The 23,354-nt window shown below is 39.6% G+C and overlaps 3 protein-coding genes across 10 annotated transcripts in view; 2 read left to right on the top strand and 1 right to left on the bottom strand.

Annotated features, from left to right (window-relative positions):
- The window catches only part of LOC137176846 (NLR family CARD domain-containing protein 3-like), a 376,610-nt gene that overhangs the window by 119,369 nt on the left and 233,887 nt on the right, over positions 1–23,354 (top strand). The window lies entirely within an intron of this gene.
- Positions 1–23,354, bottom strand: part of LOC137176844 (NACHT, LRR and PYD domains-containing protein 3-like) — a 277,333-nt gene that overhangs the window by 33,395 nt on the left and 220,584 nt on the right. The window contains exons 15-17 of one of the 8 annotated variants that reach the window (XM_067582822.1): positions 20,667–20,840; positions 19,282–19,328; positions 17,648–19,127 (exon numbers count right to left, since the gene is read on the bottom strand). The exons of 6 other annotated variants lie outside the window; for them this stretch is intronic. In XM_067582822.1, the coding sequence (XP_067438923.1) occupies positions 18,568–19,127; positions 19,282–19,328; positions 20,667–20,840 (781 nt within the window). In that variant the 3' untranslated portion in view covers positions 17,648–18,567. Of the gene's footprint in view, positions 1–17,647; positions 19,128–19,281; positions 19,329–20,666; positions 20,841–23,354 lie in introns of those variants that run through there. One more of the 8 variants, XM_067582823.1, reaches the window with a different exon arrangement.
- The window catches only part of LOC137176849 (NLR family CARD domain-containing protein 3-like), a 232,215-nt gene that overhangs the window by 58,051 nt on the left and 150,810 nt on the right, over positions 1–23,354 (top strand). The gene's annotated exons all lie outside the window — the stretch shown is intronic.

Genomic DNA, 23,354 nt, shown 5'->3' with positions numbered 1-23,354 from the left:
ATGTATTTGTAGATTTATTGTTGTATTGATGGTTTCTCAGTGTTTAAGTGTGTGCTGTTAGAATAAATAACTCATCATGACGTTCATGTGAAGAGAAGCTGAACGTTACATTTAGATTCATGAGATTTAAGACATTTAACTGACAGGTCATTGAGTTCATTGAGTTATAAAATAACTGATAAAAATGATTAATGATCAAAGTCCAGTTTCTGTATCAGGATCTGATGTCAGGATTCTACTTTAATACTATTGTTATGAGTCAGACTGAACAGCGAGGATGAAACAGTATCAACTGTAATGTGAAGTGTTGAGTGTAATTAATACCTTTCCATGTTGGTAACCTGCAGCACCTGATGAAGACACACAGACAGGTTCATTATTATTCTCAGTCATCAGCAAATCAAATGTGTGTTTCTACATGTAGACTCTGATTTAAAGGCAGCCAGCTGTCATTCTGACTATTTGCTGTTGGATGAACTATGTGGCATCGAGTCATTAACAAAGACATGAGAAATCAGTGATGAAATGATGAGTCTTCTTCTGTTCTGGAAGTCAACACACCAACAAACAAACAGCAGCTTGATTGTGATGAAGAGGAAACATTAGAGATGGTGATGAAGAGGATTCAAACCAAACAAAGTTCCACTTACTCAACTTCTTCCCATGAACGTGGTCTCTCTGCAGCTCTCTGCTGTCTGGACCAGGTCTGTTTAGAAAAAGAGCTTTATTCATCTGAGAGCTTCATCAGTCCTCTGTGTCTGCAGGCTGCTGTCACACTGAAACACTGAACCTGGACACCAGTAAAACCATAAACCAGTGTGAACCTGCAGCTCAGAGCTCAAAGATCAGCTGCTTTAATAGAACACATGTGTAACCTACAGCCGCCTTCCTGCTCCGACTCTAACATGCTGTAAAAACCTCAGAACAAATAAACCTCCTGATCACTGACAACAAACATCAACCTTTGTTTACTGTGAAGATGTGAATTCAGACTGCAAAGAATCAAATGTAGATTTGATGGAGGCGCTCAGGAGTCACTTCCTCTATTTACACTCTACTATATCAAGTCAGAGCAGGAAACAGGAAGTCCAGTAATCCAAAATCTATCATGTTCACAGAGACTTTCTACCTTCATCTGTAGAGGAAACAACTGAAAGCATCAGTTCAATCATATCACCTGCTTCTCCACAATCTGCTTCATAGAAATGACAGCTGCTGTATATTCACATGTACAACTGTAGTTAGAGATGAAACATCAAACAGCATCCTAGAGATAAAAACACCACTGTGCTTTTGACCTTTTGACCTCGCATATGGCTGATTATTTTCTATGGGAGTGTATCGCTGCCACCATGAGAAAGAAATATTTGCTGAGTTTGTGGATACGAGAGAAAAGCTTTTCATTAGAAGAAGAAAGTTACTGGTTATGATGAGAAAAACAACTGGTTCTGCAAGTGATGTATGTTATCTTTATGTGCTGATGTCTCCTCTGCTGTTCAAAAAGAGCTCATGAAGAAATGATTCATTATGAAATTATTAGTCAAAACTACAACTGGACCTCATGTTATGAATAATGACAGACAGCTAGAAACAGGATGAAAAAGAGGAGAAAGTTTTAGTTTAATTAGTTTAGTTACATTAGAGACGTCTTGTTAATCAGGTTTGACATGTAGGAAAAAAGAAAACTGCCGTTATTATTTTCCTCCTTTCAGGAATATTAATGATCTTCTTTTGAACCTCCCTCTCTCCTGCAGCGGCGGCCATCTACGACTACGCTCCCCACGAAGAAGACGAGCTTTGGCGCCGTCATCTACGTGATGAAGAAGAACCGCGACGGCTGGTCGGAGGGCGTGATGAACGGGACGCTGCAGCTGATCAGATTGATCTGATACATCACTGCAGTTTCACACCGAAGTGGAGACAGATTATAGATTCAATTTAAATGTTTCACTCCCAAGTTTTATGCTTTACTTGTTTTCTGATTCATCATATATTTAAAATCTGTTAATTGTCGGTCTGATCAACAAAAGAACCATAAACAACTTTCTTCATGTATTAGAAAGATTTTTCTTTTCATGATGTTATTTCCTCCATTAAACTGTTTCTTGCTGACAGACAGACTCTTCCTGACTTTAATTTGATCCATAATAACAGTTAAACACATTTATATTTTACATCATTTATTGTCATTTCCCTTCAGTCACATGTGAGGCTGAAAGTTCCTGAACGTCCTGAGTTACATCATTTCCATTTTCCCTGAAACATTTAGCCAAATACATATTTCCCAGTGTTCAGGAGACACTCTGATCATATTCTGGGTTATTAAATAATGAATTCACTATCAGGATTATCAAAAAATACAGATGCAAATAATCGATAAATAGTATAAACGCATTCTGCCAGTAGAAATGGTTCCTGTGTGTCTGAGCAGGACACAGTATAAATACAGAATGCAGGTTTTTATTGAGGTGTTTGTTAAACAGGAAACAGGCTGCAGAGAGGAAACAGCTGCTCTAGTGGTGATAACTGTGAACCTTTATTAGTGTTAACACAGTGCACACGTGTGCAGACACTAACTCCATCAGAAGTTTCTACAGCTGTTAAAGCCGACTGACAGCTGATCCAGCTGTGATTAGCTGATCCAGCTGTGATCAGCTGTCGGCGTCATCAGAAACGGACGTCGCTTCACGTGACGCTTCAGAGAAGAGGACGTCTCATGTCTCTTAAAACACATTTCCTGTTTCCTCTCCTCGCTTGGTTTCCTTACGTCTCTCCTGCATCCTCGGTGGGAGGGACTAAGACGCCAGTGAGGGAGACGTGGATGCAGTTTAAGAGACTTGGGAAGCAGCCATTACGTCAGATCTATGGGTCCTGATTACAACCTTCATGACTATCAGTCACTGAACTGCTGCATCTCGCACAGACAGCGTTGCTGCTGCAGCTCTGTCTTCCTACATAGAGTTTGGCTTTGATAATGGACATCAATAATAGCATGTTTCATGTCATTTTATCATAAATTTCATTTATATTTAGTTTAATAAGAACAAGTAGTGGAGTTCAGCGCCAGAGAGGCTTCCTGCCGCGGCTGCACCGCCCAGACTGACCCACAGTAGTGACACTTCCTGTCTGTGACATATTCTACAGATATAGACATTGAAATAATGTTGCTGGTATGATGTTAATATGACTGTTAACAGATCATTTCTATATTTTTGCTGAGAACCGCGAGCGTCACGCGGAGAAAATAGGAAAAACAATTCTCCATGTGACACTCTATGAAAATAAAAGCAACATCTTTGTTCTTTAGTGCTTCCACCTCCTTCCTCCTCTTACTAACCACACATAGAAACACACACACACATCTGGAGAGCAGATAACTGGGTAACAGAGCTCAGCGCTGTCCCCAAGTTATCTTATTAGTCCCTTTTACTCACTCTGTTCAAGGCGGGAATATTGCGCCTTTAATCCGCCTCGCTGCTCTGTATGACAGGTACGCACAGAGAGATAGAGGGGGCGGGCAGAGTCGCTCCACCAATAAACCGGATCGACTGTGTGAATATCAGGGACAGTCTGCATGGGGGGACCGGGAGCTGACGCTGTTGTGTAGCCCGTGTTCAGACCAGAACTTAACCGCCGTTAAACAATCAGAAAATAATGCTTCCTCACTAGCAGCATCCCTCTCGCTGCTTTCAGGAACTAAAGGTTTCCATGTGACGTCACCGCAGCAGATATCGTGGGACATTTAAACAGTAAAACTAGAAACTGTAGTTATAAAGTTGACAGGACAGAGAAACAGAATGAAACTTTAAATGATCAGACAGCTGTGATGGAGCTCAGGATTGATCAGGAGGACGCTGCTTTACTCCAAACAGTCTCCCTGTCTGAACCTGGACTGTGTGTAGAAGAACTCACAACATTCATTAACACTAATTAACATTCATTAACATAACACTAATTTACACTAATTAACATTAATTAACATTAATTAACATCAGGTCCTGTCTGTGTGTCTGGAGGTTTAATCATCAATGAAGTTACGCTGCTGTGTCTCTTAATGAGACGCACTGATGGTTTCTGCTGCGGGATTATTTCATCAACCTGCAACCCATCTGTTATTAATCACAATGTTCATTTTTATGACCCGGTCCGCCCGATCCGCGGATATCACAGCGACCTCAAACAGGCCGGAAACGGTTTAAATAATGTCGGATAAACGTCCTGAGTGGACTGTTATCAAAGCTCTGCTGTTTCTAGAGGAGCTAAGCTAAGCTAACAGCAGTTAGCACTAACAACATGAACAAACAGCCATTAAAGAGTCAAACACTGAAACTGTCGGTTACATTACCTTTAGATGGAGGAAAGAATCTGCGCCATCATGTCAGAGAAAGAGAAAGTAAATGTAGGCAGGAAATAGGCGGGAAGAGAGAGGTGTGACGTCACAGTGACCCGCAGCCGGTGTTACACTTTATTCTGTCACCTGCTCAGTATCTTCACTTACTGACAGGTTATTGTCACATGTGGAACAGTAATTATGGTGGATATAATTATAAACATCATATTAACCCTAAACTGCTTGAATATTTTACACTATGATTTGGAAGATTGATCTTCTGGTAACGAATCAATCAGAAATCACTTCCATCACCCAGGAGTTTGTTTTTGTTGCATTTGAGCAAAAATGTGCCATAAAAACACCAAGAAATATGTGATATTTGTAGGTTTGAAGTATTTTGTATTTGTAGAGTCCACTAAAGTTGTAAATATAAATATAAATATATGTGTATATATATATAGTATATATATATATACACATACATATACCAAACCCTATATATAGTATATTCAGTATAAAAAATACAACATATTTGTACGGCTACTTGTTATTCTCCACTATTCCTTACTTCATCCTACACTTTGCTAAATATTGTTCTTTCTACCATAAATGTCAGATATGGATGGTTGTTGATTTAAGAAATATCTAATCCTCTAAGAACCGAGGCTGTGTGGTTTGTGTGTGTCGTCTCTAGACTGATGAAACCTACATAACTGCCTCTCACACTGTAGGATCCGTTCTGTCTCACTGTCCTCACTATCAGCATGAAAAGACCCCGATCAATTGATCCGCTGCCTCTCGTCCATTTAGCTCATCAAATCTCCTGTATCCATCATTTCCAGTGAGAATTACTGTAGTAGATAATAAAACCAGGCATCATTTTCCATCATGTTAACGTCTCCATCACTGAACATTGTGTTGAACTAACTGCAGGTTTCAGTCGGGATTTAGAGCTGCTGAAAGTTACTGATGATCTGCTGACTGCATCAGACAAAGAGCTTCTCTCTGTACTCGTCTTGTTAGATCTTAGTGCTGCATTTGACACCATTGATCATCACATCCTGTTACAGAGATGGAACATTTAACTGGCATCAAACTGAAATGACAACTGTATTTACTTTGATTCTCTCATTTGTAACTGAAGCTCTGTGAAATCCCCACATATAAACATGTATATCAATATAAGTTTAGTATAAATATAGTTTGACTGCTGTTTGAGCTCTGATTGGTCGGTTAGCAGCTACTTCCTCACACAGTTTGTTAGAAGACAGCAGCACTCCAGCAGAGTCAGCACACGAGCCTCAACAAACACTAACTGTCACATTGCACAAAACCTCATCTGGACAATCAGTCTTTTCTGTTAAAGGAGCAAAACTATGGAGCTGAAAATGCAACACAATGTTAATGTTTTCAACAGAGGTGTTAAATCATGGCTGAAAGAGAAACAACACTGCTCTCACACCTAACACCCCTGTACAGACACACCTGGAGTTTGATTTTCTTTCTTTTTAACTTTGTAAAAAAGCCTCCTGTGGACAGCTGTTGTAAATGAGCGTTTCTCTACAAACACTAAATACAGTGAACTGCTGCCTGTGCATAATTGTATGTTGCAGCTCCAATAAATAAATCAAATAAACTGAACTTAACACAGTCGACTGTAAGAAAAACACTCACACAGGAAGTAGAGACTCTGCTGCAGGTTGAGAGCGATGATCTGTTGACGATCACAGCTGATGAAAGGATCAATCATCACCCTGAAACTAAACGCTGACATGTCCTCATACAGATGCACCTGATTGGTTGGAGGTGATCATCAACTTCCTGTTACTGCTGGCCAATCACAGCCCTGCAGGGCGTCTCCTCAACAGCTCTGATGTTTGTGTGAACTTGTGAAAGGTTCAAACGCTCAGTGACAGTCATAGAAATCATGTTTGTGCGTCTGAACAGATGTTCCTGTGTGAACATGTGTTTATTAGACAGCTATTTAATACTTTAGTGAATCCAGTAACCTAACCTTACTAATTCACTCTCACAATAACGTTGCTGTGACTGTTGTTTATGCATCTTTTCTGATTTGTAATCATCATCATTTCATTTCACAGTAAAAAGCTGAGTGGCGACCCGCTGTCTCCAACCTTTACAGGAAGTGTTTTGCTGCTGCATCGCTGTGCACTTGCAGGCACAGTTAGAGCAGAACTGCTGGAGCGTTTCCAGGGTGGAGTGTTTCCAGGGTGGGGTGTTTCCTTGGCGGAGCGTTTCCTTGCTGGAGCGTTTCCTTGCTGGAGCGTTTCCATGGCGGGGTGTTTCCTTGGTGGAGCATTTCCTTGGCGGAGCGTTTCCTTGCTGGAGCGTTTCCTTGCTGGAGCGTTTCCATGACGGAGCGTTTCCATGGTGAGCGTTTCCATGGTGGATGTGGTTTGAATGTGCTGTAAGCAGATGAAGCAGCAGCTCCTCCTCTGTCTGAATCAGGAAGTCTTTCAGTCCTTCCTCTTTAACTCAATGTTCACTAGCAAGAACCACGCCACAACAATATGTCGTTTAAAGGTTTAATGGAATACAGGAGTTATTGAGAATAGATGAATGGATGTGGGTGAGATAGAGGGAAGATGTCATCAGGCTGGTCTGGGAGGATGTACCGAAGACCGGGCGGAGGGAGACTCAGTGTGGGGGTTCCATCGCAGGCACGTATATCCACCCGAGCTGATCACGGGCCTTCAGACAGTGCCTAGAATGAGACATGGGAGAGGTATGCACCGGATTGAATAGGAAGGGATGAAGGGATGAGGTCGGAAGATGGAAGGGAAAGGGAGGGTGGGTCGAGAAATCTGAGACAAACAGGGCAGGATGGGTTGACCCAGCATAAGTAGGCTTGGCAGGTGATTAGAGGTGTGGTTGAGACCTGGTTCTGCTCCCGAACCTAAGTTAACAGGTTAACTACATTTCAAACTCTGACTTGTACATTTGTTGATGTTTGATATGAAATAAATGATAGTTGAGATGAAGCTCTGACTGTGTTTCTATCAGACTGAACTCAACTCAACTCTATTCTTTCTAGATATGATCCACCTGCTGTGGACAGATACATCATTCATGACTGTGAAGGTGTTTCAGCTTCTGCTTTGTGTCCAAAGATCAATTTACAGAAATCAGTTGACATGATGATGTTCAGTCTGTTCAATGAAAACACAAGTAGAGACGATGTTCAGCCTCTAACACGCACTGAGAGCCGCTTTCACTTCCTGTATTCTGAGTTATTGATGCTGATGCTTTGTGGTTATTTAAAGCTCAGACTCACAGCACAGATGTTTCCTGTTTCAGCTGCTTTAACATGGAGTCTTTCAAACTTCCTGTTTTCTAGTTTTACTTGAGTTCAGTCAAAGATAGAAGAGTCTCCGCTCCACTCATTTAGGACTTTTCTAACATCACTGCGTCCCAAATCCACAAGCTACTACACACTCATTCTAAGCAGGTTTTGAGAGTAAATTCGGTTTCCTCAAAGCAGACAGCGTGCAGACTAAATACGCTGGATTTCTCACTGTGAATCTCATCAAGAGAAGAAGAAAAACAGACGAGGGAACAGCTGTAGTCGGCTTCATCTGTTGTACTAACTGACTAACTGTGTGTCTTTCTCAGAGGAGCCATCTTTGATCAGCTCATGTTTGTTTTCTAGTTTCAGGTTCTTCTGAATACTTCAATACTTTACAACCTCCCTCCCCGACCTCCTATCCCATTTGTTCCCACTGAAAATGTTTTTTAAAAAGCTGAATGATTTCCTAAAACAACAGGGTTTTGTAGTTTGAAGCAAATGTTATTCAAACAGGAATATATATGGGATTAGTTTGGGACTATTTTCTATGGGAGAGTATCGCTGCCACCATGAGAAAGAAATATTTGCTGAGTTTGTGGATACGAGAGAAAAGCTTTTCATTAGAAGAAGAAAGTTACTGGTTATGATGAGAAAAACAACTGGTTCTGCAAGTGATGTGTGTTATCTTTATGTGCTGATGTCTCCTCTGCTGTTCAAAAAGAGCTCATGAAGAAATGATTCATTGTGAAATTATTAGTCAAAACTACAACTGGACCTCATGTTATGAATAATGACAGACAGCTAGAAACAGCATGAAAAAGAGGAGAAAGTTTTCTGCTTATGTGGAGAAACTGAGCAGTTTTTTTGTCATGGTGGCAGCAACGCGCTGCCGTAACTTCCAGATGTGGATTTGGTGCTCTAGTGAGTATTTACAGCAGCAGGACGGTGACTCAACATGAACTACAGAGGCCATTTTCACTGGAATGAAGGAACATGTCACCCAGTGCAACACTGTGGCTCATTGCTGTGTTTTTAATAGTTTCTGGACAACAACAGAGGAATAAGATATATGAGGCTTCAGCTACACAGACAATACTGAGCAGCACAACTCATTCATTCTTGGTTTTGGTCTTTTCATGGGATTTGTTGACCCTCAGAAAAAGATCAAACATCACCAAGCTTTAAGTCTTCATGAGCATGTTGGAACAATCATTATTTGACCAATGAAACATGAAAAAAGTTCCAACAATATGACATCTGCTGGTTATTGATGTCATTTCTGGAAGTGTTTGAGTTCTGAGCAGCTGAGACCTGACAATAATAATAATAATGAGACCTGAGATTGAAATCTTAGAGTCCAGATGAAACAGCATTTCCAGAGGATCCAACTTCCTTCTTTGAGCCTCTAAAAACAAACATCATTCTTTAGTCAAACTGCTCACAGCAAAGACAAAAGCAGCTGGTGACAAGTTTCAAGTTCTTGGTCCTACAATTGTAGATCTGAGCCTCAAATGTGAAACATGAATCCAGAAAACCAGTCACAAGGAGAATCTAACAAGTGAAAAAAGAAAGAAAAAAGAGCCAAAATAAATCAAGTCATCAGTTAGAAAGGAGATGAATGTAGATAAAGATCAATATTACAGATTTTAATGCTTTTGACGGGTTTCTTCTTTAAGAAGGTTGAGATAGTGTTTATATAATGTTCCATCTGCTTTATAATTACAGCAAATATTGTTTTTTGTTAGTAAATTTACACTTGAGGATGTGAAATGTTTCCATAAAACAATTGAATAAGAGTCATTTTATTAAATAGTATCTTTAAAGGAAGGGCTGAAGTTTGGCATCATATTATTAACTAGTTTCAGGTTGAAATTAGCAGAAAACAACAAGGAAGAATTTTACAGGATGAAAGTTCAAAAGAAGCTGAAGCTGTTTCTCATTTATTTACAGTTCAGACTTTTTACCAGTTGATATTTTTCATGTAATAATTCCAGTCTGATATTTAACAGGAAACAGCAGCAGTGTTGTTGTGAAACAGCTCTGAGTCTGCGCACTGATGACCTCAGCGCTGACGCGTTACCTTTGGAGGCTTGCTATTGGCTGATTCAGTGAGCAGGGCATCATGGGTAGTTGTAGTCCTTGCAGTCAGTCAGCTCAGAAGAATCAGACTGTGATCAAAGTGACTTTTAACAGGATCATTGAGGAGCCTCGACACATCTTTATCTTTATTATTATCACATGTGACTCACTTATCATAACTGCAGGAATAATGATTGATTATTGATCAGTACAGTTAGAATGTGTCTAATATGTGCATTAAAGGTGGAGTATTACTCTTCATTGATGAAGCTTTGGCGCCCTCTGCTGGTGAAAAGATAAACTGCACGCTGTCAGTTTAATGAACACAGATTACAGGAAGTGTTTTTAAATGATAAAATACTTAAATATTGTTATTAGAATTGTACTAATGACTGCTGTTAACCACACTGATACCAGCAGTGATGTCATCAATACAAACATTGATGCTTCATATTGATCTGGATGTAATTTGACTGTTAAAGTGACTCACAGAGAAACTGTCATGATCACTGCCCTCCAGTGGTCACTGTCAGTAACTACAACTCTCCACATACAGCACTGACAGTAATACCTGGGGGCGGGGGGAGTTGACCTTTGCCCCCTGATGTCCAAACTGCCCTTTTGTCAAGTCATATTTATTTTTATTTGTATGTATTTATTGATTTAATGTTTGTGAAGGCCTGCTCGTGGCCCTTCAAGAAGAACATTTAACAATTAATAATAATTTATCTCTAAATAAAATGACCGTCATGGCCGCTGCCGTCAGTCACATGATGACCTTTCACCTGAGGTCATGGTGACGTGTCCTAACAGTAGTAACTGAGTTGCTGCTGCAGACAGACGCTCGGCGGGAGAAATAACAATGATTTGATTTCATTTCACTGTAAAAAGGGAGAACTTCAGCTGCCGGTAAGTGAGGTTTGCAGCGCTGTTATGTGCACGTTGTTTGCTGTATTTTACAAGAGGAAGTGACGTGAACGTGCACGTTTGTCGTACAGCCTGTTCGGTTAGCCGTTAGCCGCCAGCTAACCACAGTGTGCTGCTTTTCATTACTATGTATGTAATGTGTTTATTGATCGGTTAGCTGATCATATTTATTCATCAATCATCAATCGATCACAAAAACACTCTTGAATGTGATCAAAATCCACACAAATCAAATGTGTTTGAGCCACGTGGTTTCTGAAGGTGAGAAAAACACAATTATGTGCAACTGTGTTAAAAACTGCATTTAATAAGTGAGTGTTTGTCTTTGTTTAGTGACTGTAGTGAATTATTTTGGGGATTGTTTTTGATGGACTCTTTGTGGATTACAAAGCCAGCTGCAGCTGCCTTCCTGCTGCTCATTCATGGGATTATGGGATGTAAAAGAGCAGAGCCTCCACAATAGTCAACAGCATGTATTTAGCTTTATTCTTTGGGCTTGAAACTAATATAAATGTTGAACATCTTTGGACAGATGTCAGATGGCGTTCTTGTGTGATGTGCAGCATGTGATGCTTTACTTTGTGTGTGCTGTGAAGACCATTGAAATCTACCAACCCTGAGGGCCAATATGTGAAACATGATCAGGATGTGGGTGGCAGCAGGCCTGTATCTGGACACTGCCAACATCAGCTTTGTGGATCAATATTTCACATCCTGCATTTAAAAGGTGGACACATCATATACTTCCTACTGGAATCAGGTCGGGTAAGTCAGTGTTTTTCCAGCCTTGGAGTCCACTCGTGTCTCTGTGGGCTCCCTGGAAAAACCCACAACCAAACTAAATGACTGTGATCATATGCAGTTTATTTAAAGGTGCACTACGTAGTTTTGAGAGAGACAACTGTTTCCATTTGCAGAGCCTGCTACTATGATGTCATTCTTTGAATGAGTCTGTCTCATTGGATCATTAAATATCTTGTGCTCCTGCCATTGTTTTTCCCTCAACATAGTTTATTGTCATGTATATTTTCATAAAGCACAGAATGTGAGTAGAAAAGCTTTCCAGACTTTATTTAAACATCATGGTGCTGAATCAAAGCCAACGTTTGGACTTACGCCTTCATCAGGGTCAAACAGGAATACTGGCTTCAAACCATCCTATAGGATCATCGCATCATTTGCTAATCAGGCCTCATCTGTGTCACCTGCATTCTTACCTGTGTTTGCTTTACACATTATGGCGCCATCTGGTGGTTCAGTTCAAACACATCAATCCAGCCAAAACAACAAACCTCAAATGAATTTCACACAAATTGTATCAAAGCTAAATAATAAGAGTTGAAGTGCAGCTCTTCATTCAGTCCATGTGGCCGTAGTGTGTTTCATTTATGTTTCCGTTTCAGAAGCAACAGATCCAGAAGCCACCTCGCTTATTGCAGCTCACTTTCTCAAAGTCTTGGAAGTGAAGACTAGAAATTGTGTGTCTGTGTTGTAGAAAATGTTTTGCTGCAGGAGAAGTTGGATCCTGTCTCCTAATAGTGTTTTTGTGTTGTGAAATCTGAATTTTCAACGGTGCTTTTGTCTTCAACACAAACATCAAGCACATGGACATTTCAGCATAAAAACACCTGACTGGTGGCACAGTTATACGTCCCTTTACATTAAAGGTCTGAGCTGAATGAGGATGTCTCAACTCTTTAGTGCAGCTTGTGTTGTTGCAATAAACGCATGAATAACAAGGAGAATTCAGCTTATCATGGACTTCTGGGCAGCTTCTCACATCTGAAGAGACCAGAATGTCTTGAAGAGTTTTTCCTCTCTTGTTTGCAAAAAGAAGCTGCTGTCTGAACTCATTTCAACTCTAAATCACAAAACTTTTAAAACATCTTCACTTCTCATCAAAGACTTGGAAATTTCTTTCTTTCAAATACTAAAATATGAGTTTTTATAAAATCACATTGTGACCACTACTTGCTATGAATTGGACTAAGTGTCAAATAAATAGCTACACCAATATCTTACGTATCAGCCCTTTAAGGAGGATGATCAGTAAAACACAAGTTCAACTAGTGAAAATAGAAACAAAGAGTTTATTTCTCATATTTCTTAGATTTTACCAATAATGAAATAAATAAATATATATATACCCCTTCAAAATAAAACAATAGACCAAATTAAATGTATTCCCTTTTTCCAGAGCTCTTCAAATATTAAACCACATAAATAAATAAATCAATTAATAAATGAAATGAGTCTTTTTGTTAATAACCGGATAGTATCACATTCGGTTCAATATCATTTTAAAGTCCTTCCTTATGTCCTCAGATGCGAATAGTTTAGTTTCCTTGAAAGTTTTGTTCAGTTCAGTTCCTTTTTTTCTCTTTTGTGTATTTTGCTGAAGCTTATCTGTAATCCAGAGATCTGGATCGTCCAAGTCCAGCAGCGTCTTGGCTCTGACTCTCCCAGACGTGACAGCCGTGGTCGGTGATAAACCTCCCGCCTGCTGGAGTCCTCTCTCAGAAAATCCATCATCAAAAACACCAACCTGCACACCGTACAAGTTCACTTCACTTCATGTCAAATTCTCCTTTTAGTAGCACATTTATCAAGATCTTATGCTTATTTTCTAACCTTTTATCAGCTTATTACTGGCTTAAATGTTCACAGAATCAACATAAAAACATGCTCATGAATGGAAAATAAAATTCACAAGACAATGATTTCTGCCAGCAATAATATCTCACATCTCATATCAGTCAGAAAATGCACATCACACATTTTTACAGTGCTTGTGTTTAAGTTAAAAACAACACGTTTCTCCGTTTGTTTGTTTTTTTTCATCCACCGTCATAAAGTGAGCATGAGCTAACATGGATTTTTAAGCTAGCACTGAATAGAATAGTCATCAAAAACACATCTAATAGCAATCCTCCTTCATCCTCTGCTAATCAATAATATCCCGGAACGAGGTAAGTCTCTTCTGGACAACTTTAACACTGATTTCAACAAATACAACAGCTTTTCCTCTCTTTCACTCGCTGGCTTGCACACATACTGGACTCCGTTCGCTTGTTTGTGTCTCTCTTACTCCCCCACCTTCTTTCTCCTGCATCGTTTCTGACAACAGCCCGTACTGCAGGCGCTTACCGCCACCCTCTGGACTTTTAGTCAAACTACAACAATGACTCAAAAAATGTGGGTTACATATCAATCAGTGTTTAGAGTCTGTTACATTTATGGGGGTTACATTAAGAATGGGGACAATCAACATATTTCTTTTTTTCTTACATTAACTTGTTACTGATTGGTTAGAGTAAAATAAAAGGAAATTAAAGCTGCAAGCAGCGTTGAACAGGCCCTCGCCCTTCTGTGCACGTCAGGCTGCGGTACAATCGAAGGCTTCTGTCACGGGCGTGTAGATGTCGTCAGACCCGAGCTGATTTCAGACAGTGCAAGAAAGAGATAAACATCACTTCCTTTGTCCACTATTTTGCCTGCTGCTGGGGCTGCTTTACTGAAATTTCATAGGGGGCGCTATTCATCCAGTTTGCATCACTGATGGAATATTGTCATGTGGACATGTTCAGGCCGGGACTCTTATCAAACATGTAAAGTTTGGTGCAGACTGGAGCATTTACAATAAAGTTATAGCAACTTCCTCTGTCATGAAGAAACATCAAATCTCAACGGTGTGAGGATGAGAATTTTCTGCAGGGTGAGACATGTCTGTCTCGCTCACACCTGTGGCATCAAAATTATGCAAGTTTTGGGCCCATTCACTTGAATTTCAATTAGTAGATTGAAAACTCTTGATGAGTTTGTGTGTAAAACAAATTAATTTCCTAATTTTCATCAAGTCTATTTTTAGAAAAGTAAAGACTTTTAACCCACATGACCTGGTCAAAGTGTGATTGACATGTGTACTGTCAGGTGTGTAGAGACAATAAGTAACTGCAGCTGGACACAGAAAAACACTCATATATTTGAATGGAGAGTGTGAGTGAACCGCTAGGTGCTCGGGCCCTAATAAAGGAAAAACTGCAGTACAGAGCTACAAATTTTAGTTTTGATGGTATTTTTCTGCAGCACTTTATCACTAAACTGTCACCCTCACTCCATTTATTCCCTTCCCCTCATAGGTCATCCCCACTACTGAATTATAAATATAAGACCTATAATTATTGTAAAATAAATGATAATAACACCAAACTTCATACAAAGTTTGTATATAATGTACTGTATGTATATAGACCTTTCTGCTGTATCCTACAAAAATGAGCTGCATTCAACTCCCACACCAGTGGCGGCTGGTGACTCACAAAATTGGGGAGGACAGGAGGAAAACCAACATGGTATCTTCCAACAAACCGCATCAAACTATATCATTGTCCCCCACCTCATATTGTGGTGGCCATTTTAGTTACATAGGTGGCACTAGAGAGCACATTTGGGCACTTTGGGGGTTAATTTTTACATTTTATCAAATTTTTTTACCAGACCTGATGTGCGTGCCAAATTTGGTGAGTTTTTGAGCATGTTTTAGGGGGTTAAATTTAGGTCTGAAGTGGCGGAATAATAAGAAAGAAACAAACAAACACACGAAATACAATAGTGCCTTCACACTTTCGGGGCTCAGGCCCTAATAACCTCTACTCCAAAACGGAAATCTGCTTTCATGGATACAATGTCTTGCAGCTGTAAATGCACTCAGGACGCATCGTGATCAGATGTCAGCAGGTGTAAATGCAATCCGTACAGCGTGACACATTGATAAGAAACAAAAGGTCCCAGTAAGGTGAAAGGTCACCTGGCTCCACCTCTTCCTGACAGCTAAAGCAATGACGTCGGTTGATGGCAGCAGTTTCTGTGACCTGGGACACCATATGTTTGTTGACAAGTCCGCCAGCTCCGCCCAGCTCATTTGCATATTGGGATCCTATCACAATGTGGGCACAGCTGAGAAAAGCAGAAGGCGTTTTAATAGCAGGTGTCAATGCAAAGAGCCATTGATCAGATGTCATTATCCAGATAATGTATCCAGATACAGATCACATGTTAATAGCAGGTGTAAATGGGGCCAGTGTGTCAGAGACTCTGGAGAAGGACAGAGTGCCAGCAGGACAGTCCACATAAGCTCCCATACTTTTCACTACAAACATGTTTTACAATAAAACTCTATCATTCAATATATAAACAAAGCAAGAAAAAATAATAGTCTTATTATCATTATTTCCATTTCACAGAATAATCATCAGCCTTATTTAACAAGTTTCAAATGCTGCTATTGGTCCAACCAACATAGATAATATGTTGAGTATATTATAATTCTATATATTGAAGCATAAAAGTGTCATCCTTCCATTTAGTCTTGATTTATCTTTCTAAAGTTTAGCAGCTGCAGCATTATTTGGATTTGTACTGATAGATAGACGTGCAGAGAGTGAAACTGCGCCCCCTACAGGTCAGAAGGAAGCACTGACATATGAATGAAAATGTGTTAAGTTGAAGTCATCCAGATTGAATAGTTGGAGTTTGTTTGTGTCTCAGCTGCAGGCAGCAGCAGCGTGAGGACAGACAGCAGGATGAAGACGCTCAGCAGCCGACGACTCGTCATGTTTCAGCCCAACTGAAGAATCAAACACAACAACAACACGTGATCAGAGGATTTGAAACTCTGAAACTTGTCATCATTTCTCTTCAGCGCAGCATCAGTCTTTCATTTCAAACTAGTTTGAAAATCTGGTTTACCTTCTACTTCAAGCTCCTGAAATCAAACTAACTCAAATCTGACAAAACCAAACCAAGAGCTGTTTGATTCTTTTACTTTCTATTTTATATTATTCATTTCATTTATTATTATTATTATTATTATTATTATTATTATTATTATTATAAGAGCAGAAACAGATGTGATTTGTCTTTTTGATTGGAGATAAATGTCCAATCAGAAGCAGAGACATCCAGATATTAAAAGAACAACATAAAAGCAGCAAATATACAAAAATCCCTGAAATAAAGAAGCAAATATACGGTTCAGATTTCAACATAAATGTGGATTGTAAAGCTGCGACACAAATAAAGTTTGATTTTCCAACATGTGAAAATGTTCAGGACTGTAAAATCAGACACATGTTTATTTCTGATAATAAGAGTTTCTTAACAGACTGTAAAAGTCTTGTTTGGTGACATTTGGAGAAAGATTTAGTTTTTCCAAACCTGCATGTTCAGCATGATGGAAATAGAAAACAGCTGTTAGTTTGGATGAAGTTTGACAGCAGGAGTCCAGATGTTTTCTTCATCTTTCAAATGAAGTGAAAAAGAGAAAAATGAGAGTTTTTCTGTGATAAAGTAAAGTGGAGAACTGTACCTGGATCTGTAGATGTGATGGTTTCTCCTCCATGCTTGCAGCTCTGTGTGCAGTCTGTGTTTGGATGTTGAGCTGTGAGCTTTTGACTTTCTTCTTGGTTTCCTCTCTCAGCTCCTCGTCACATACCTGATCTGACCTCTGACCCGCTGATGGTCACAGCAGAAGAAGACAAACGGACGTCTGTATTCACTTTGTGTGCAGAAAGTTAACCGACACACGTGTTTCACTGTTTTCTTCCTGGAGAAGAAAACACTTGCTTTTTGTCCAAAGCACATTTTCCAAATATAACTATTAATGTTGATGATTTATATCAAAATGTGACTTTTCATTCAAAGTTGAGTTGTGTGAAGGTTGTAGAAATGAGAAACTGACCCTGCGCTAAACTGTGTGTGAATAAACAATATAACTATTAATAATGTTCAGCTTATTATTAGAGTGCCATTTTTCTGAATCTGACAATAAAGATCAAATGAAAGCTTCTATTATTATTTATGATCCTTTTTTATTGGACATAACAGGTGATACTGCAGTTCCATTTATTTCTGCCTGAGTAACAAACATACAAATGATCAACTTTACTTGGTACAACACAAAAACAGGAAATAAGAAACATTTCAAACAGATTGTAAACAGATTGATGATCCTGTAAATGAGCTTTTTATTGTGGATATTTAGTAAGGCGCTAAACTGTCAGCTGTTTGTCCTCTAATATTCTGTTCACATACAGCCAGAGCTGCAACAATTAGTCCATTCATTGATTATCCATCAACACTAAATTAACACTTAATCATCATTTGAGTCATTTTGAAGCAAACATTTTCTGCTTTTAGCTTCTCAGGTGTGAAGATTGAATGCTTTTCTTTGTCTTACATGATAATAAACAGAATATTTGACTGTTCTGGACTTTAGTTCTGACAAAATGAGACATTTAAAGACGTCGCCTTTGACTCTGTGAAATTACAACCAGCATTTTACACAATTTACACAATTTCCTGACATTTTATAGACAAAACCATGAATTGATGAATCTATGAATCATAATGTTTATTTACAGCTCTACATGCACATCCAGTAGAGACACATAAAAACATGTCGCTTTCTGAATTGACTATATGATTAAAAAAACAACTAATTGAACAACAAATAAGAGTAAAAACAACAAAGAGTCTCTATAGGCCAGCGGATACTTACTGTCATTATGTGTGTTATAGTTAGTCGGCAAAACTCTTCCAACATTTTTAAAAACCTTGGTCACAACTTGACGTTTCAGTAAACTTTCAGCCGCTGGTGGTTTTCTCTCTGAGAGCTTCTGAGTTTCACTGAGACTCATAAGGATCAAAGCCACGACCTCCGAACCTCCAAACAGTCCTCTAACAGACTGAGCTATCTGCTCTGAGAACATCAGCTTCTTTTTTACAGCTTTTTAAATGTCAAACAAACTGTCAGTCATGTGGAAACCATGTTGGTTTAGAAACTGCATTTACAAGCAGTGAGAGATCAGGTTGGTACTAAATAACATGAGAAAGTTTCTCTAACAGGAGGAGACTCTTCCTCCTACAGAGAACACAGAGACACTGAACCAGACCAGACTGTAAACCCAGCATACAGAGGCTGAGTGAATGTGGTGTTGAAGGTGTGGAGGTGGATCAGTGTGTCAGAGGAGACTCTGTAGAAGGACAGAGTGCCAGCAGGACAGTCCACATACACTCCTACTCTGTTAGAGACAGAGGAGGAGGAGGAGGAGGAGGAGGAGGAGGAGGAGGAGGAGGAGGAGATGGATGTTAATATCTTATTATGACAGACAGAGTAACCACCACCAGAGCAGTTCAGACTCCAGGACTGATCATTCATTCCAAACAAACAGTCAACACTGTTTCCTTTCCTGCTGATTCCTCTGTAACTCACTGATATTAAAACGTCTCCTCTCCACTCGACCTCCCAGTAACAGCGACCAGTCAGATCATTTCTACACAGCAGCTGATGCCTGTAATCAAATCTGTCTGGATGATCAGGATATGACTGATCCTCCTTCACATATGTCACCTTCCTGTTGTTATCAGACAGTTTGAGGTTTCTGTTTACTGTGTTTGGATCCAGTGTGAGTCGACAGAAATCTGATGGAGAGAACGAGACACAATACAGCTGCAGTTATTGATCGATCATCTGATTGATGATGACATCATCTTCATCCTCAGTAGGATGTGAATGAGTGATGTCACAGTTTGAAGTTTGCTTTGTTTTGATGAATGAAATGAAAAACACACTTACACTTCCTCAGACCTGGTGTCAACCATCGGACTCCAGCAGGCTGCAGGCTGAAAGGAGGAGGGGGGTCAGAGCAGCACTTTCTCTTTCAGCATGCAAACATGGACGTTACATCGCTCTAGTCTACTGTTTGATTATTCTGTTCAAATGTGGGGTTGGGCTTTGATAGACTATGATCCAATCTGAATCCAGTATCCCAATCCTTCTGAAACCCTGATTGAATCTAATCAGGTTGAACTTTCAACATTTACAGGAAACTTCAGTTAGAAATAACAAAAAGTCAAAGATTGAGTTGAGATGTGTGATCAGCTCTGACAGAGAAAATGTTTCCAGCTCTTCCTCCTCTATCAGACATTGTCTCTCCATACACTCAAAAACATCATTCATGCCATCATTTATTATTAAGCATTTGGATTTCTGTCATTTCTGTTTTGTTTTGTTTTTTTAAAGATTAGCAGCCACACATTCCTCCGGTCCCCATTGCTTCTATTCATCTGTTTAGCGTCGTCAGGTTAGGCTAACCTATTGTTGCTAACTCTGGAGCTAACCCCCATGCTGCAGCATTTATTAACTGACTGACACACTTTAGTCTGTACTGTAAAAAAGACGAGAGAAAGAGAGAGAGACAGCAGCAGTGGTCGAGCGAGCTAGAGAGTGAATGCAGACAGAGAGGGAGCGCTGGTAGAGAGAGTGCCGGTGAATCAGATCAATAATAATAATAATGTTCCGGAGGACAAATAGACACGCCCACACCTCCACGCCACCCTGCGGCTGAACGCCGCAACGCCTGATTGGGTCTGAATACGACCTTACTGTTCACCTTTTCCTCTGCTCTGCTCACATTCACCGTCACTTTTCTGACGATCGCTCTCTCGCTTAAACACTCACTCACGTACTGCCCTTTTCTTTAAAAGGAGCTACGCAACCTGCAGTTTCCATGGCAACGACACAGACTTCACAGATTTCTGAATGAATGGATATTTGGTGTTATTTTTGGCATTTACTGTTACAGCAGAAACACTGTTCATAGTTTTCAAAATGATACATTTAAAATACATTGGGTTTATTCATTTAAAGTGCATTAATTTGATGCATTTTAAGTTAATTGGGGATTTTGCATAAACCTGGTTATTATTTCTTTTAAACACATTGGATTTATTAATAAGAATAATATGTATTAATAAGAATACATATTATTAATAAATATGTATTTATTAATAAATACATATTCCTGCTTGTTTAATTTATGTTTGAATTATAAAAATGCTTCATGTTAAGTTTATTAGTTTGTATATGTCAAAACTATGCAATTCAAATGGATGGAAATTTTATATGTAATTGAAATACATAAGTCTTACATATTAGGCCTAAATATTTTTTGAGTGTACCTGAGAGTCTCCAGTCTCCAGTGTGGATCCTTCAGTCCAGCAGACAGCAGCTTCTTTCCTTTGGCTCCTGGATGATTGTAGCTCACGTCAAGCTCTCTCAGATGGGAGGGGTTGGAGCTCAGAGCTGAGGCCAGAGAAGCACAGCCTTCCTCTGTGATCAGACATCCTGACAGGCTGCAAACACACAAAACAACACACATGTCAGACAGTCTGAGAGTCCTGCTGTGTGCAGTCAGATACAACAACAAACTGTCTCCACACTAACTAACTAACTAAAAGATGAACTGAATCAGGGAGCTCCAGAAAGTTGAGCATCCAACCAGACGGGAAAAGTCAGCAGCTGAGGGATGATTCAGCAGCATGTTTTTAGATGTGAACCCCCTAGGGGGGTCCGGGGTCATGACCCCCCAGGAAGAAAATGTTTTCAGATTTAAAATGTGGATTTACAGTCGATGTTAGCAGGAGGATAAAGAGAAAAACTCACCCAGAATTAATGTAATCTGACTGCTACAGAAGTAATGTAAGAGGGACATCAGTTCACTGCACACAGCCAAGAGAGCAGAGCCGCATCCAAAAGTGGATTAAAGTGCATTAATCCACTAAACTATAAAGTTCATCACACAAAACTCAGTGTTTCTCAGGTTGTGCTGAACAAAACTCAGGAGACTCAGCAGCACAAATATTCCTGTTCTCTATTTCTGTTTAGTCTTCAGGTTAGGCTAACGCACTGATGCTAACAATTGATGCTAACATACTGAAGCTAACCCACTGATGCTGAACCATTAATGTAAACACACTGATGCTAACCCATTACTGCTAACAATTGATGCTAACCCTCTGACACTAACAACTGATGCTAACAACTGATGCTGACCCATTTATGCTAACACACTAATGCTAACATATTGATGTTAACCCACTGATGCTAAAAATTGATGCTAATCCACTGATGTTAACCCACTGATGCTAAAAATTGATGCAAACAACTGATGCTAACCCACTGATGCTGACCCATTAATGCTAACACACTGATGCTAACATACTGATGTTAACCCACTGATGCTAAAAATTGATGCTAATCCACTGATGCTGACCCATTAATGCTAACACACTAATCCTAACATACTGATGTTCACCCACTGTTGCTAAAAATTGATGCTAACAACTGATGCTAACAATTAATGCTAATCCACTGATGCTAACACACTAATGCTAACAATTGATGCTAAAATACTGATGTTAACCCACTGATGCCAACAATTGATGCAAACAATTGATGCTAAAATTGATGCTAATCCTCTGATGCTAACACACTAATGCTAACAATTGATGCTAACATACTGATGTTAACCCACTGATGCTAAAAATTGATGCAAACAACCGATGCTAACCCACTGATGCTGACCCATTAATGCTAACACACTGATGCTAACAAGTGATGCTAACCCACTGATGCTGACCCATTAATGCTAACACACTGATGCCAACAATTGATGCTAACAAGTGATGCTAACCCACTGATGCTGACCCATTAATGCTAACACACTGATGCTAACATACTGATGTTAAGCCACTGATGCTAAAAATTGATGCAAACAACTGATGCTAACCCACTGATGCTGACCCATTTATGCTAACACACTGATGCTAACAAGTGATGCTAACCCACTGATGCTGACCCATTGATGCTAACACACTGATGCTAACAAGTGATGCTAACAAGTGATGCTAATCCACTGATGCTAACACACTAATGCTCACAGTTGATGCTAACATACTGATGTTAATTCACTGATGCTAAAAATTGATGCTCACATACTGATGCTAACCCACTGATGCTGACCCATTGATGCTAACACACTGATGCTAACAATTGATGCTAACAAGTGATGCTAATCCACTGATGCTAACACACTAATGCTCACAGTTGATGCTAACATACTGATGTTAATTCACTGATGCTAAAAATTGATGCTCACATACTGATGCTAACCCACTGATGCTGACCCATTGATGCTAAAACACTGATGCTAACCCATTAATGCTAACACACTGATGCTAACATACTGATGTTAATCCACTGATGCTAACAATTGATGCTAACCCACTGATGCTGACCCATTAATGCTAACACACTGATGCTAACAAGTGATGCTAACCCACTGATGCTGACCCATTAATGCTAACACACTGATGCTAACATACTGATGTCAACCCACTGATGCTAAAAATTGATGCTAACCCACTGATGCTGACCCATTAATGCTAACACACTGATGCTAACATACTGATGCTAACCCACTGATGCTGACCCATTTATGCTAACACACTAATGCTAACAAGTGATGCTAAAAATTGATGCTAACCCACTGATGCTGACCCATTAATGCTTACATACTAATGCTAACATACTGATGTTAACCCACTGATGTTAAAAATTGATGCTAACCCACTGATGCTGACCCATTAATGCTAACACACTGATGCTAACAATTGATGCTAAAAATTGATGCTAACCCACTGATGCTGACCCATTAATGCTAACACACTAATGCTACCATACTGATGTTAACCAACTGATGCTAAAAATTGATGCTAATCCACTGATGCTAACAACTGATGCTAACCCACTGATGCTAAAAATTGATGCAAACAACTGATGCTGACCCATTGATGCTAACACACTGA

The sequence above is a fragment of the Thunnus thynnus genome, chromosome 24, assembly GCF_963924715.1.
Source record: "Thunnus thynnus chromosome 24, fThuThy2.1, whole genome shotgun sequence".
NCBI lineage: Eukaryota > Metazoa > Chordata > Actinopteri > Scombriformes > Scombridae > Thunnus > Thunnus thynnus.
Note: the sequence above shows the minus strand (reverse complement) of the source record. Positions and strands in the feature narration are given on the sequence as shown.